The sequence below is a fragment of the Trichechus manatus genome, unplaced genomic scaffold, assembly GCF_000243295.1.
Source record: "Trichechus manatus latirostris isolate Lorelei unplaced genomic scaffold, TriManLat1.0 scaffold00254, whole genome shotgun sequence".
NCBI classification, from domain to species: domain Eukaryota; kingdom Metazoa; phylum Chordata; class Mammalia; order Sirenia; family Trichechidae; genus Trichechus; species Trichechus manatus.
The window spans coordinates 1,730,303-1,743,715 of record NW_004444190.1 but is presented as its reverse complement, the minus strand read 5'-3'; the positions used below and the strand labels follow the sequence as shown (position 1 = coordinate 1,743,715).

Below are 13,413 nucleotides of genomic sequence, written 5' to 3'. Positions count from 1 at the left end.
ATCCTTCTCCACTAGGAAACAGAACGTCCTACCTACGCTTTGTGGAGCTGCGTAAAGTTCGGAGACAACGATTGGTATAGAGCGCTGTCACTCAAGTCCGGAAAGTGCTTCCGGTGCCAGCGGAGGTGGGAATGGGGAAGTGGAGCAGAATCTGGGTACGCAGCGGTAGAGACCGGCGCGGTTCTGGGACACTGTTGCCTGACTTCCCTCGTCTTCTCCTGGTTGGTGGCGACCGGTCACGCTGCAGCGAGCCCGGGGCGTGCGTCCTGAGTGAGTCTGGGCCTGGAGAAGCTGCCGGGCCAGGCGAGGCCGCGAGGGAGAGAGCTAGTTTTTAACAGTCCTGGTTTGGGGGCCTGCGTTTTCCTCCGGCGCCCACGGGTGCAATGCGAGCATTTCTCTTTCAGCTCCCAAAGAAAGGATGCAGCTATTTCGGGGGCCTCCCAAGTTTAAGGCGGGAGGGAAGGAGGAAGATGGTGTCCTTTTTTATCGTTGCAGGGTTCTTTGCCTTTCCTCATTGGCGCTTTCAGGGCAGAATACTGCGACCGTGTTATTTCTCCATAGTCTCGGCATCTTTTCACCATCCCGGCCCTAAACTGCCCTCCCTGTTTTGGTTGATTTGCGGTGGGATATCTCTGAATCCCGTTCTTGCCAGCCTTGTTCCTACGCCCTGAACTAGCAGTTAATTAAAAAATAATGACCACGTTATTTTTTTACTTGCTACTTTGATTAGGGTACCTTTTTTTTTTTTTTTTAAGAGTGTGTCCTGTAAATGGATGATCATCCTTTCCAAGAGTCTTAGTATCTTCCACGCCAGCTGCTAGATTACTTCCCTTGCATTAATGACCTCCCGTCTCCAGTGCTCATTTGCTCCATCTGCACGTCCTGCTTGGTCGTAGTTTGGGCACTTGCTCCCCAGAGTTGCTTCCAGAAGATCAGGAAATTCTCCTCCACAGACTGCCATCGAGATCCATTCAACCTCTGCGCCTGTCCTTCGCCGGTGTTCCCCTTCCCATTCCCGTCTCTTTGCTGCAGAATAGGCAAGGCCACTCCCACTGTCAAAGCTTTTAAGATAGGACGTAAGAAGAACTTCTGATACAATTTTACTAACTTTGGGAGAGATTTACCATAATTTAAAGCTGCACTGTCCAGTACTGTAGCCAGTAACTACATGTGGCTGTTGAGCTTTTGAAATAAGGCAAGTCCGAATTGAGATGTGCTGTGAGTGTAAAATACACACTGAATTTTGAAGACCTAGTACAAAAAAAAAAAAAAAAAAATCTCACTAGTAACATGTTAAAGTTGAAATGATAATATTTTGGACATACAGGGTTAAATAAAATACATAATTAAAATTAATTTTACCTTTTTTTAATCTTTTTATCATAGCTTCTAGAAATTTAAAATTATGTACGTGGCTCAAATTATCTTTCTCTTGGATAACACTGTGCTTTGTACGTCATTTCTAGTTTCCCTTAATTTAACTCTGTATTCAAAGACCATAGCTGTTTTTTGAGCCTTTGGGCTCTAGTCGACTCCTTGGTATCAAGCAAAGGTTCCCAAGTTGTGTTTTGACAACCTCTTTTTGTTTTCCTCTAACAATTCCCTAGAATTGGAATATTTATTTCTTTAAAATTCGTAGTCCTTTTGCTGTGATAGCTTAATCTCATTCTAAAATTAATTGTTTATACAATTCTAAAATGCCTTTCTGTTGTAGACATTTATCATTTCTGGTAAGCTTTCCATATCATTTATGTAAAGGTACTCATGGTTTCTTCGGTACTTGAACATGAGAAGTCTTTCCTAAATTAACCTTTAAATTAAAAATATTCCATGTTTTGAGTACCGAGTTGTGGTATAAGTTCTCCTGACTTTTCACATATATTGCATTTAAGTTCTGTATAATATTCTAGAGGAGATAGCCTTTTAAAAGAACCTCATGATCCATATTTTTGTAAGTGAGAAATTATTTTTAAAATATAGTAATTTGTTTAGAATGAAGACGTTTTATATAATTGCTTTTCTAAGGTGAGTGCATGCTTAGATTTATTATAGATTGATTCTCAGCTAAAGGACACAATAGAAGTATGTCCTTTTAGGAATTTTCCATTTTTTAATTAGTTTTTCGCTTGTATGTTTTCCTTTGAATAGTACATTTTGTATTAATTGTAGAGAAATGAGAAAACGTAACTATTATTTAGATAATCAGTATATTTTATTTTAATATTTCTTAAATAATGTTTTAGGCATTCAGAAACTAGATGCTAGCAATTATAGAAATTAGAAGAAGTTGTATTCTTTTAAATAAGCGGTCAATAATTTTTCTTTTAGTCTGTAGCTATGTCATATAGAACCAATTTGAATTTAATCACCTTCCTGCTTTCTTGGTCTGCTCATCCCAAAGTTGTATGAACATTTTGAGATGTTAGTGAAAATCCTGAGTTGACTGCAATTTAAAAAAATTTTTTTTTAATTTAATGCAGTTTATTAAACTTTAATAGGTTCGATTAAAGTCTTCCCTTTTGTTCGTTTGTATTTACTTGACTATTTGCAGACACTCAACCTTTTTTCTTTTTTGGTAGTGTCTTTTAAACGGTGGAGTTTTATATATTAGACATACATGTGGGTTTTTAAAAATTGATTGTGAATGTGTAAACATTGTATTTCAGGTTTTTTGTGAAGCCTTGAGCATGAGCCCCACGCAGTGGGACTTCCCTGTGGAATTATGTTGTCGGCCTATGGCTTTTGTTACTCTAACGGGCCTGGATGTAGTTTATAATGCTGTTCATCGAGCTGTTTGGGATGCTTTCTGTGCCAATCGGAGAGCTGATCGAGTACCAATTTCTTTCAAGGTGCTCCCAGGTGACCATGAATATCCCAAATGTAGACCCAAGGTAATGATATGATCGCATACATCTGTACATGTGGGTGTATCCATGTGTATATATATGTATAAGTACACATTTTTCTTTTTTGTTTCTATTGTCTGTGCTAAAGAAATCTTAGTTTATCAAGGTGATATACACGTATGCACTATGTATATGTGTAATAATAGTCATTTTTTTAACCCCCGTGGAATACTTGATAAAGCTTTCTACCCTATGAGCCTAGATTTTCTTCCTTTTTCTGTTTGATCCCCAGCTGAGTCATTTATGCATTTGAGAACCATACTTTGGAGACCCAGTTTCATATACCCAGCCCCAGAAACTGTGCTATATCTGAAGTTATGCGAGTAATGGCACCCCTTGCCCTTACACATTTTTTAATGTGGTGTTTGTGTCAAGGAAGGCCAATGACCCAGCACAGCTAGCCCCTTTTACTCCTCCCTTTTTTCCCCAGTTTTAGATGTTTTGCCTACTCCCTGTTCTTTCCTAAGTCCCCAGGTTATTTTTTGTCAGTCTTCCTTACTGTCCTTGTCTTCCCTTATCTGAAGTAGACATGGAGTCAGCATGAGTTGGAGTGGTCTGAGTCAGTACTGGTGATTGAAGTAATTTGAGAGTTCAGCTGGTTTTTCAGGCCAGGATGCACATCTACTGCCTCCTCTTCCTACTACGTGGCACGTAGTGCTGACACCCAAGTGACTGCTGATATGCTTCTGTATTGAAGAGTTGTCCTGCATTTTTGTACTTCATCCACAAGAAAGATGAAATAGTGTCATAATCGTATGTTTTTGAAACAAATGAAGGCATATTGGATTTTGAATAATATTTTATTTGAAAGCTTTTACAAAAATAGAAACTGAAAGGATGAGTAATATAAATGTAATTTACTTGGAAGAGGGATGGATACTACCCAGTATTTGAGATTTGAAGTCATTAAAAACTTTTTGGCTTTGATCATTTTTCTTTAAATGGGCTCTAGGGTGGAGATTCCACCTCCACCACTTGCTAGTTCTTGTTTAATCTCTCTAAACCTGAATTTCTTCATCTTAAAAAGGGCTTGTATGTGTATTTAGCAAGATAAATGCATGTAATGTGCCACCTAACACCCAGTAATAGGTGGTTTCTGCTGCTATTAGTATCAAATAACTCTTTTCAACTTTTGCCAATGTTTGCAGAGAACTTCGTATGAATGGTACATTCCTAAAGGAATCTTAAAGACTGGCTGGATGAATAAACACCTGAACCTGGTACCGGCCCTTGTGGTTGTATTCTATGAACTGGACTGGGATGAGCCTCAGTGGAAAGAAAAGCAGTCTGAATGTGCTACCAGAGTGGAAATAGTCAGGTATGATCATTTCCATTTTTCAGGCTGACTATGGGAGTTTGCATATATCTGTTATTTACTAACATTTACTCAAGTGCTTTTTAGACGGCAGTGGTCACTTATGAGATTGCTGACCTCCAGTAAAACTTATTCAATTCCTAATAGGTAGGTAGCATAAATATTCACTGTATGTAAAACTAGGGTATGTGAAGAAATTTGGAAGACAAGTTGGTCTGGATTTCCAAATGCTTTTTTTTCTCATTTATTATATTTTTTTGGAGATTTAGTAGCTTACTGTACTTTAGTAGCATAGTCATATAAAATGCTTTTGATTGTAAAATCTTGAATGCATTTTTTTTATTGTGGTGAAAATATACACAGCAAATCATATGCCAATTCAGCAATTTCTACATGTATAATTAAGTGACATTCATTACACTCTTAGTTGTGCAACCATCCTTTTCCAGATTATTCCACCAACATTAGCATAAACCCACTGCCCCCTTAAGCAAAAATTTCCTCCTTCCTATTCCTGGTAAGCACTAATAATTTTTGGTTTCTGTGTATTTGCTTATTTCATATAAGTGAGAGCATACAGTATTTGTCTTTTTGCTACGGACTTATTTCGCTCAGCATGTTTTCAAGGTTCATCTCTTGTGATAGGCATCAGGACTTCATTTCTCTTTATGACTGAGTAATAAGTCCATTTTATGTCTATTTGTTTATCCATTCATGTGTTGATGGACATTTCAGTTATTTCCACCTTTTGGCTATTATGAAAAGTGCTGCTTGAATACTTTTTTGTTTTGTTTTTGGTTGTTAAAAATTTTTTTTGGTTGTTTTCATTGCAGGCAGAGTTTACAAGGGAGAAACACAAAAGTTGCAGTGGTTCTGATTCAGAAGAAAACCCCTTTACCCCCAGGTATCAGAAGGTTAATTACGTAATTAATTGCCTTATACCTCTAATTCTTATTCCCAAGAGGTATAGTTTTTAATGTTTAAATCTTATATACATTCATTTATGAGGCTGATGGGGTGTCACCTTTTAAAAGTACCAATAATAGATGCTTTTTAAAAAAAATTTCTAAATGATAAAGAGTACAAATCCTCTTAAGGCACTTCCATTTACCTCCCCATGTGGACATATATCAATCGATAAAATAGTTATTCCCTTGGTTTTTAAAAAAGAGTGTTATTTACTTATCTGAGACCTATTTAAAATTGTACTCCTTACATAATATATTTTTTTAATGAGTTGAAAAATAACTGTAACTTGAAAAACCAAACTTGTTGCCATCAAGTCAGTCGAGACTCATAGTCACCCTGTGAGACAGAGTAGAACTCCCTCATAGGATTTCCAGGGAGAGGCTGGTGGATTTGAACTGTCAGCTTTTTCGTTAGCAGTCGAGCTCTTAACCACTTTACCACCAGGGCTCCGAAAAATGCTATAGGATTTATAATTTTCTCTGGGAGCCGAATGTCTTAGTTTCAAATGCCATTTGTTTTACTTTTCCAGACTTTCATAGGCCAAAATATTTTTTGTTTCCATGTTGAAACTTGTAGCATCCTAAATGGTTTTGGAAATCCCTTTTATGAATTGTTGCTTCTATTTTTAAGTTACGTTTTTTTAAATAGTTCTGTGGTATATCTGCTAGCATTACTTGGCCTAACTATCCTGGCACAGTAGAAAGTTCCACAGGGTATTTCTAACAGGCATGTACCGTGTAACTTTTATTTTTAACCCCATAGACCTGTCAAGGACTCAAGTACAGAATAAAGCCCCTAGAACATACTTCTGGAACCACAAAATGGTTCTACTTGACCCCTCTCCTTCAAGGAATTGCCTAAGAGTCTTGTTGGCATGGTGAAAAGTGGTTTGGGTTTTTATTAATTACATTGTTTGGATTTGAGGAAATATTCATTTACAAAAACACATTAATTTTTATTTTCCCCTTTATCTTTATGGGGCTTACCAACAGGAGAAGATGTCATTGCATCTGAAAGGGCTGCAGCTTTATGTAATGCTTGTGAACTCTCGGGAAAGTCTTTGTTTGTACTGCCCCACACTGACCACCTGGTGGGCTATATTATAAGGTAATTAAAAGTTTTAAAATTTTTGTTGAAAGTGTTCATTAGGCGTTGAGAAATGGGTAGCTTAGACCCATTTATTTAATGTTAATGGAAAAAAATTCAAATGGTTCAGAGGATATACAGTGAAAAGTAAGTCTCCTTCAGCAACTCTTAAATACTCTCCAATTGTTTGAGGTAATCTCTATCAACAGTTCCTTAAGTTTCCTTCCAAAATAATTTTTTTATATTGGAACAAATATATATCTTTATAACAGATGTACACACACAAAATCACACAAAAATAAATGTAATCACATACTACATTCTGATCTGCTACTTAACGTTACCGCATTGACAGCTTTCCATATGTGTATCTAGGTCAACTTTAATTTTTTTTGATGGCTACATGTTATTCTATTATGCTTTTCAGTTATGTATTTTTTTATGATGTATTTATTCTTTTATATGACAGTGTCTCCATTTCTAGTCTCTTTTGCATATTGATATGTTGATGTGTATGTTTAAATAATTTTCTAAGAAGGGTCTGAGCCTCACCAAATTTTAAGTATCTATAAAACCTTAACATAGCAAAGAAAAATTACGTGGGGACACAAGATTATCTTACAAATTATGTGACCATTATCCATTGTTTTCTAGCATTTAGTGTTACAGGGATGTTTTAAGCCAGTTAGTCCAATTTTTGTAGTGTTCTGTTAATCTAATATTTTTCTGTGTGAATGCTTATAGGATTTTATAATTTATAGTATTAGATTTTTTGCTAGGATATGTTTAGATATGAATATTCTCATTGATTTTTTACTATAAAATGATTTACTCTTTCATTTTGCATTAGTTAGCCTCCTTAAACGTGAAAACACTTTAGTTTATTTTTGACTATTGCTTCTCTTGCATTTGTTCTTATCTCTTTCTCAGAAGCAAAGCTCTGAAAATGATCTGCTACAGGAAGTTATTTCGTATTCTCATTGGCATATAAATGATATGTCTTCCTAGAAAGAGAAGCATAAATTCAGAGGGAGAGAGCATGAAAAGGCAACAGGGTCAGATGAAAAGATGAACTGCAAGAAAACTTAAATGCATTTAGCAAAGTAAAATTCTACATTGGAAGCAGTAATCAGTAGAATTGACACTGCCGAAAATCATATCAGTGGTGCTGAGAATAAAATTGAGCTGATTCCCCATGATGCAGAGGAACAGGATAATGAGTTTTGTTTTTTAAGCGTGAGTGTATGACCAATAGGGAGTATGCAGAATAGGGTGGCAATATATAGTTAATTAGTAGCACAGTGAGGCTGCTCTTCTTTCCACCAAGGCTCATCCCAGTCCATTTCATAGAACACACCTGGCCATTGACTACTTCTCCAAGCTTTTTACAGTTCATCTTTGTACTTTGCACTCTAGCACTTCCTTATTCACAATGCTATTTCTTGTCATTTTTGTCTTGCTTTCATACTAGCTCTTACCTTCCAGCTCCCGTTTTCTTCCTTGTCTTCTAAGGTTTAGTTTACATGAAGCTTTCTTTATGAAGCCAGTGAGTGCCTTCTGTGCTATGCCTTGACCCAGTGATTCTCAACTGGGAGTGATTTTTGTCCTCCAGGAAACACCTGTGATTGCGCCTACGGAGGTGGTTGCTATACTGGCATCTAGTGGGTGGAGGCCAGGGATGCTGCAGCGTGCAGGACAGCACTGCACATCAAAGAATTACCTGGTCCAAAATGTCAGTAATGCAAAGGTTGAGAAGTCCCCCTTAACTATAAGTGATCCTGCTGTCCTCAGCTTTCAAATTTAGTACTGTCATGGACCCAAGAGAAATAGAAGATGTGGTTTCTTCCCTTAACCATTTACGATCTTGTTGGGGATAATGAAACATTTAAATAAGGAACACAGTGTCAGAATGACTAATGTCAACAGCAAGTGCTCTGGACCTGTGGCCTCCAAAATGTGGATGTGAGCCCAGGGGTGCGTATGATAGTCTATTGGAGATGAGGAAGACATTATTAGAACCTTTCTTAGTATTTATGCTTTATCTTAATTGAGAGAGTAAAGTTGCTGTTACAAAAGCTCCCTTCCAGTTTGCTATCTGAGAGGGAAGCAGTGGAGTTCCTAACGACATCTCATCATGTGCTGTCAGAGCATTTGGATGTATTAAGTATATGTGCTACAAGGTGTCAGTGATTTGGGTAATTTTTTTTTTTTAATGTTGAAGTGATAGAATGTTTATAAAGCATTTGTAATGCATTGGGGAGTGATCATGAAAACCTTTCCACTGCAGAGGCTCACTAATCATCTTAAGGCAAAATGCTTAAGAGCTGTCAAACTTAATGATGAGGTAAGCATTTTACAAAAGGATGTCTTCCGAATTTTCAGACCTTTTCTTTTTTTGGCGGTAGGCTGACAGTGGCATGCTAACTAGCAGTTACAACACTTAACTTTGCCTTTCAAAACAAAGGTGACATTTTAATAATGAATAAGAAAGCAACTGCTTTTCAAATGAAAGTTGTGCTATAGTCAGAACATTTTGACAATGACTGGAAATGTTTCATCGTTAGGATTTTTTTTTCTGAAACCAGTTTAAATGTGTGATCTGTATACGTGTTTGCTGTCGTTGCTGTGATCAGCGGCAGCAGCACGCTTGAAAAACTTGGGAATACTTAGTTTAAAACTGAAACAAGGAGTTTCAGTGGGTCTGAACTTACTTATTAAAAATATAAACCAACATACACCAGTGTACAGATCCATGCAGTTAAATTGTGGGTCTCTGATTTATTTGTCTTTACAAGAAGTAAAAATTGGGCTGCTGTAAGCATTTTTGATTGGTGGGGCAATATTGAAGTGTAGTATTTTACTCTTCCTCCCCTTTTACTTAAGGGCTGTAGGGGAAAAAAAGAGGACATAAGTAGCAGGATTTATTTGCTACTTTTCTGCTATTTGTCCTTTATTTTCTGCCTTTGTCCCAGAGTCTACCTTCAACAATAATTTCGTTTTCAGTACACAGTAGTTCTTTCCTTTGCCCACCAAAATTATGTGAGTTTTGCCTCTTACATAGTTTCCAACATCCAGGAAAGCCCCTTTACTTAAATCTGCATCTATAGGGTCACTATAAGTTGGAACCAACTTGACAGCAGTGGGTTTGGGTTTTTTATAGTATAGAAACTTGAATGTTGTTCTTCGGAACACTAGTAGCTCTGTTTGCTGGAGTTAGTTATAGCTTTTCAGAGTTCATCTGGCTAGGGTACATGCTTCTACAATCTAAAAGTAAGTATGTCTAATTGATGTGCTGGTACACTGTTAGCAGAAAATGGACTTTAGATAATCTTTATGAATTTTGCTAAGAGTGAATGCCACAGTAAATAGCTAGAGAGCTCCTTGTAATCAAATTTTTAATCTAAATATCGAATAAGGTAAATTTCATTTTGAGACAGCTCAGATAATGAATGTAGTACATATATATCTTTGTGTGGAGCCCTGGTGGTTAAGAGCTACAGCTGCTAACCAAAAAGGTCAGCATTTCTAATCCACCAGCCTCTTTTAGCAGCTATTCCTAAATTATACCTTAAAGGTAACATCAAACAATTACGAATGCTCTTTTGGGGAAGCTGGCCTTGAATTTCTTTGTTCTATAATAGGAAATCCAACCTGTTGGATTCAGTCCATGTAGTGATTTAAACTAGCTGAGTATTTTAAATGTTCATGCTTTTTCACGATATTCTCTCTGCCCCCCAAATAACTAGTAATTCCTTTCCGATTATCTAACCCCTTCATAGCTTATTTACAATTCTTCCTCTTCCTTAAAGCCTTCCCAGGCCACGTCTATCCGTTTGCTTTCTGAAATCCTATAGGACTTACAAACTGTATCACAGGATTTACACTTGCAGTGATTAGTGGTATTTAACATGGACGTTTTCAGTCTTAACAAATAAGTTTGTTCTTCCATTACGGCAGGAACCTAGTCTTGTTTTGAACCAGACAACACACACACGCGCGCACACTCTCAAATACACACAGAGGTATAAACCTAACCAAACCTATTGCTGTTTAGTTGATTCTGACTCGCGGGGACCCTACAGGATAGAGTAGAGCTACCCCATAGGGTTTCCAAGGAGTGCCTGGTGGATTTGAACTGCCAGCCTTTTGGTTAGCAACCAAACTCTCAACCACTACTTACCAGGGTTTCCCAGCTGCTCATGGGTGAATGAATTTATGTCTGGGTTCTCAATTTTGTTCCATTGGTCTGTGTATCTGTTGTTGTACCAGTACCAGGCCGTTTTGACTACTGTGGTGGTATAGTAGGTTCTAAAATCAGGTAGTGTGAGGCCTCCCATTTTGTTGTTCTTCTTCAGTAATGCTTTGCTTATCTGGGGCCTCTTCCTTTTCCATATGAAGTTGGTGGTTTCTCCATCTCATTAAAAAGTACCATTGAAATTTGTATTGAGATTGCATTGTATCTGTAGAACGCTTTGGGTAGGATTGACATTTTCACGGTGTTGGGTCTTCCTGTCCGTGAGCATGGCATGTTTTTCCACTTATATAGATCTCTTTTGGTTTCTTGCAGTAGTATTTTGTAGTTTTCTTTGTATAGGTCTTTTACATTTCTGGTTAGGTTTATACCTAAGTATTTGATTTTCTTTGGGGCTGTTGTAAATGGTATTGATCGGTGAGTTCCTTTTTGAAGTTCTCTTTGTTGGTGTAGAGGAATCCAACTGATTATTTGTATGTTTATCTTGTATCCCGATACTTTGTGGAAATCTTATATTAGTCCCAGTAGTGTTCTTGTAGATTCTTTGGGGTTTTCTGTATATAAGATCATATCATCTGTGAATAGGGATACTTTTACTTCTTCCCTACCAATTTGGATGCCCTTTGTTTCTTTTCTTGCCTTATTGCTCTGGCTAGGGCCTCCAGCACAGTGTTGAATAAGAGTGTTGATAAAGGTCATCCTTGTCTGGATGCCGTTCTCAAGGGGAATGCTTTCAGACTCCATTTAGGATGATATTGGCTATTGGCTTTGTATAAATGCCCTTTATTATGTGGAGGAATTTCCCTTCTATTCCTATTTTGCTGAGAGTTTTTATCATGAATGGGTGTTGGACTTTGTCAAATGCTTTTTCTGTATCAATTGATAAGATCATGTGGTTTTTGTCTTTTTTTTAATTTATGTGATGGATTACATTGACTAGAAAAAGTTATTTTTGTCAGTTATATTTAGATTGTGAAATTGTAAATTGTAAAATTTTAAATGGCTTTTAGACATTTTACCTAGGAATTCAGTTTATATTTTGCTTCACTTTTTATCTTAGTCGTGAGTTAAAATAGATATTTTCTCTGTCAGGATTTTACTTTCAGGCGTCTCAAATGTGATTCTTGGCAACAGTTTGGTTTAAAATAACTTTAGCATTCAAATGTTAGCTTTTTTTTTTTTTTTTAACAGATTAGAAAATGCCTTTTATGAACATGCACAGACTTATTACTACACTGAGATCAGAAGAGTGAAATCCCATAAGGAATTTTTGAATAAAACAACACACCAGGTACATGTTTTTTTCCTAAATAAGGAAATAACATGAGCATTCTAGAGTAGATTATTCATCATTGTTTATATTTGAGGAGACTACTAAATGTCTTTAAGGCTTTGATATTTTTAAATGGCTTCTATAATTTTAAAGTATTTTTTTAAGCTTTTAAAAACTAACTTATCTCTGTACTTTTAACTCTTGTTGAAAGTACAGAGATAAGTTAGTTTTTAACTGTCTTAACTTCTGTTAAAAGTTATCTCTTCACTTTTGCCTTTAAAGTTCTTAAAGCTAGATTTTTATGGCCTTAACTGTATCTTTGATATCTAGAATAATTCTTTTACTTTTATTTTGAATATTTTCCTTCATACTGTTATATCTCCTTTTAATAAACATTGCTATAATTTTCATCGTTTTAAGGGAATATGTATAATAGTGTCTTCTATTTTTCTTTCAGCTTTTATTTGTTAGACATCAGTTCAAAATAGCTTTCTTCAGTGAGTTAAAACAAGATACACAAAATGCTTTGAAGTAAGTTTCTAACGGCTGTCAAATTAAAATTTTCTTGTCTTTATGTTAACAGTAACAACATTAATGACAACTTCTGAGTCTCTACAAAACTTTAATTTGTATATGTTTATGTTGATTAGATTTGAGTGTTTAAAATATTCTTCAGTTTGTCCAGAGATGAATGGAGTATCATATTTTGAGATTTTTTTTTGTAAATTCCTTTTTATAATCTAAAGTAAATTTCATAGTGTCTTTCTAGTTTGTCATATAAAGCTTTCTAGTTTGGTTAATTTACTTAAAACTTCATGACTGAAGAAATGTAGTATTAAAATTTTCCCTATCCTCTTGACCTTCTCATTTGTATATTCAGTATAATCCTTTTGAGGGGACTGATCTCCAAAGTATAATATATATTAAACATTATGTAAATCAGATTGAGTATTTTTGAAAGTTTATAGTGCATTTATTCAATTCAACTATAATTTTATTTGTACTTTGACGTATTTTTTTTAGCTTATAATGCCTGTTAGGAGCCCAGGTGGCAAGGTGTTTAAAGTGCTCAGCTGCTAACCAGAACGTCAACAGTTTGAACCCACTAGCCACTCCATGGAAGAAAGATGTGGCAGTCTGCTTCCGTAAAGATTTATAGCCTTGGAAACCCTGCGGGGCAGTTGTGCTCTGTCCTGTAGGGTCACTGTTGAGTCGGAATCTACTTGATAGCAATGGCTTTGGTTTTTTTGGTTTTAATAGTTAGAAACCTTCAGTACCAGTTCTGTTCAAAAATAATTTTGTAAAGAAAAATATTTAATTGGGGAAGTTAAGAGCGAAAATTTTTCTGTGAAAAAGTCTGTTTTGAGATTTTCCTATTACTTTCCATTTTGAGGGTAGTCAGCAGGGCAGCTGGTAAGATGGTCATTGCTGGCCCTGTCATTGCAGTCATTGCTGTCCTCGTTCCTGCGCTCCTCTCTCCTTTTAGCATTATTTGCCCTAAGAACATTTTTCCTTCCTCTTCAACCTATACCTGAGATTGGTGATAACCACTTGACTTGTAGAGATACTTGGGGTTAGAAAGTTGTTGACCTATGCTCTGTCTTGATATCAG

At 36.3% G+C, this 13,413-nt stretch overlaps 1 protein-coding gene across 4 annotated transcripts in view; it reads left to right on the top strand.

The window, feature by feature from the left end:
• Positions 1-144: 144 nt before the first annotated feature.
• TRAPPC11 (trafficking protein particle complex subunit 11) overlaps positions 145-13,413 on the top strand; it is a 57,760-nt gene continuing 44,491 nt past the window's right edge. For 2 of the 4 annotated variants that reach the window (XM_023724678.1, XM_023724679.1), the window contains exons 1-6: positions 2,667-2,891; positions 4,055-4,224; positions 5,055-5,125; positions 6,183-6,297; positions 11,720-11,819; positions 12,259-12,332. In XM_023724678.1, coding sequence (XP_023580446.1) covers positions 2,688-2,891; positions 4,055-4,224; positions 5,055-5,125; positions 6,183-6,297; positions 11,720-11,819; positions 12,259-12,332 — 734 coding nt within the window. In that variant the 5' untranslated portion in view covers positions 2,667-2,687. Of the gene's footprint in view, positions 271-755; positions 1,196-2,666; positions 2,892-4,054; positions 4,225-5,054; positions 5,126-6,182; positions 6,298-11,719; positions 11,820-12,258; positions 12,333-13,413 lie in introns of those variants that run through there. The other 2 variants (XM_004389672.2, XM_023724677.1) reach the window with 2 other exon arrangements.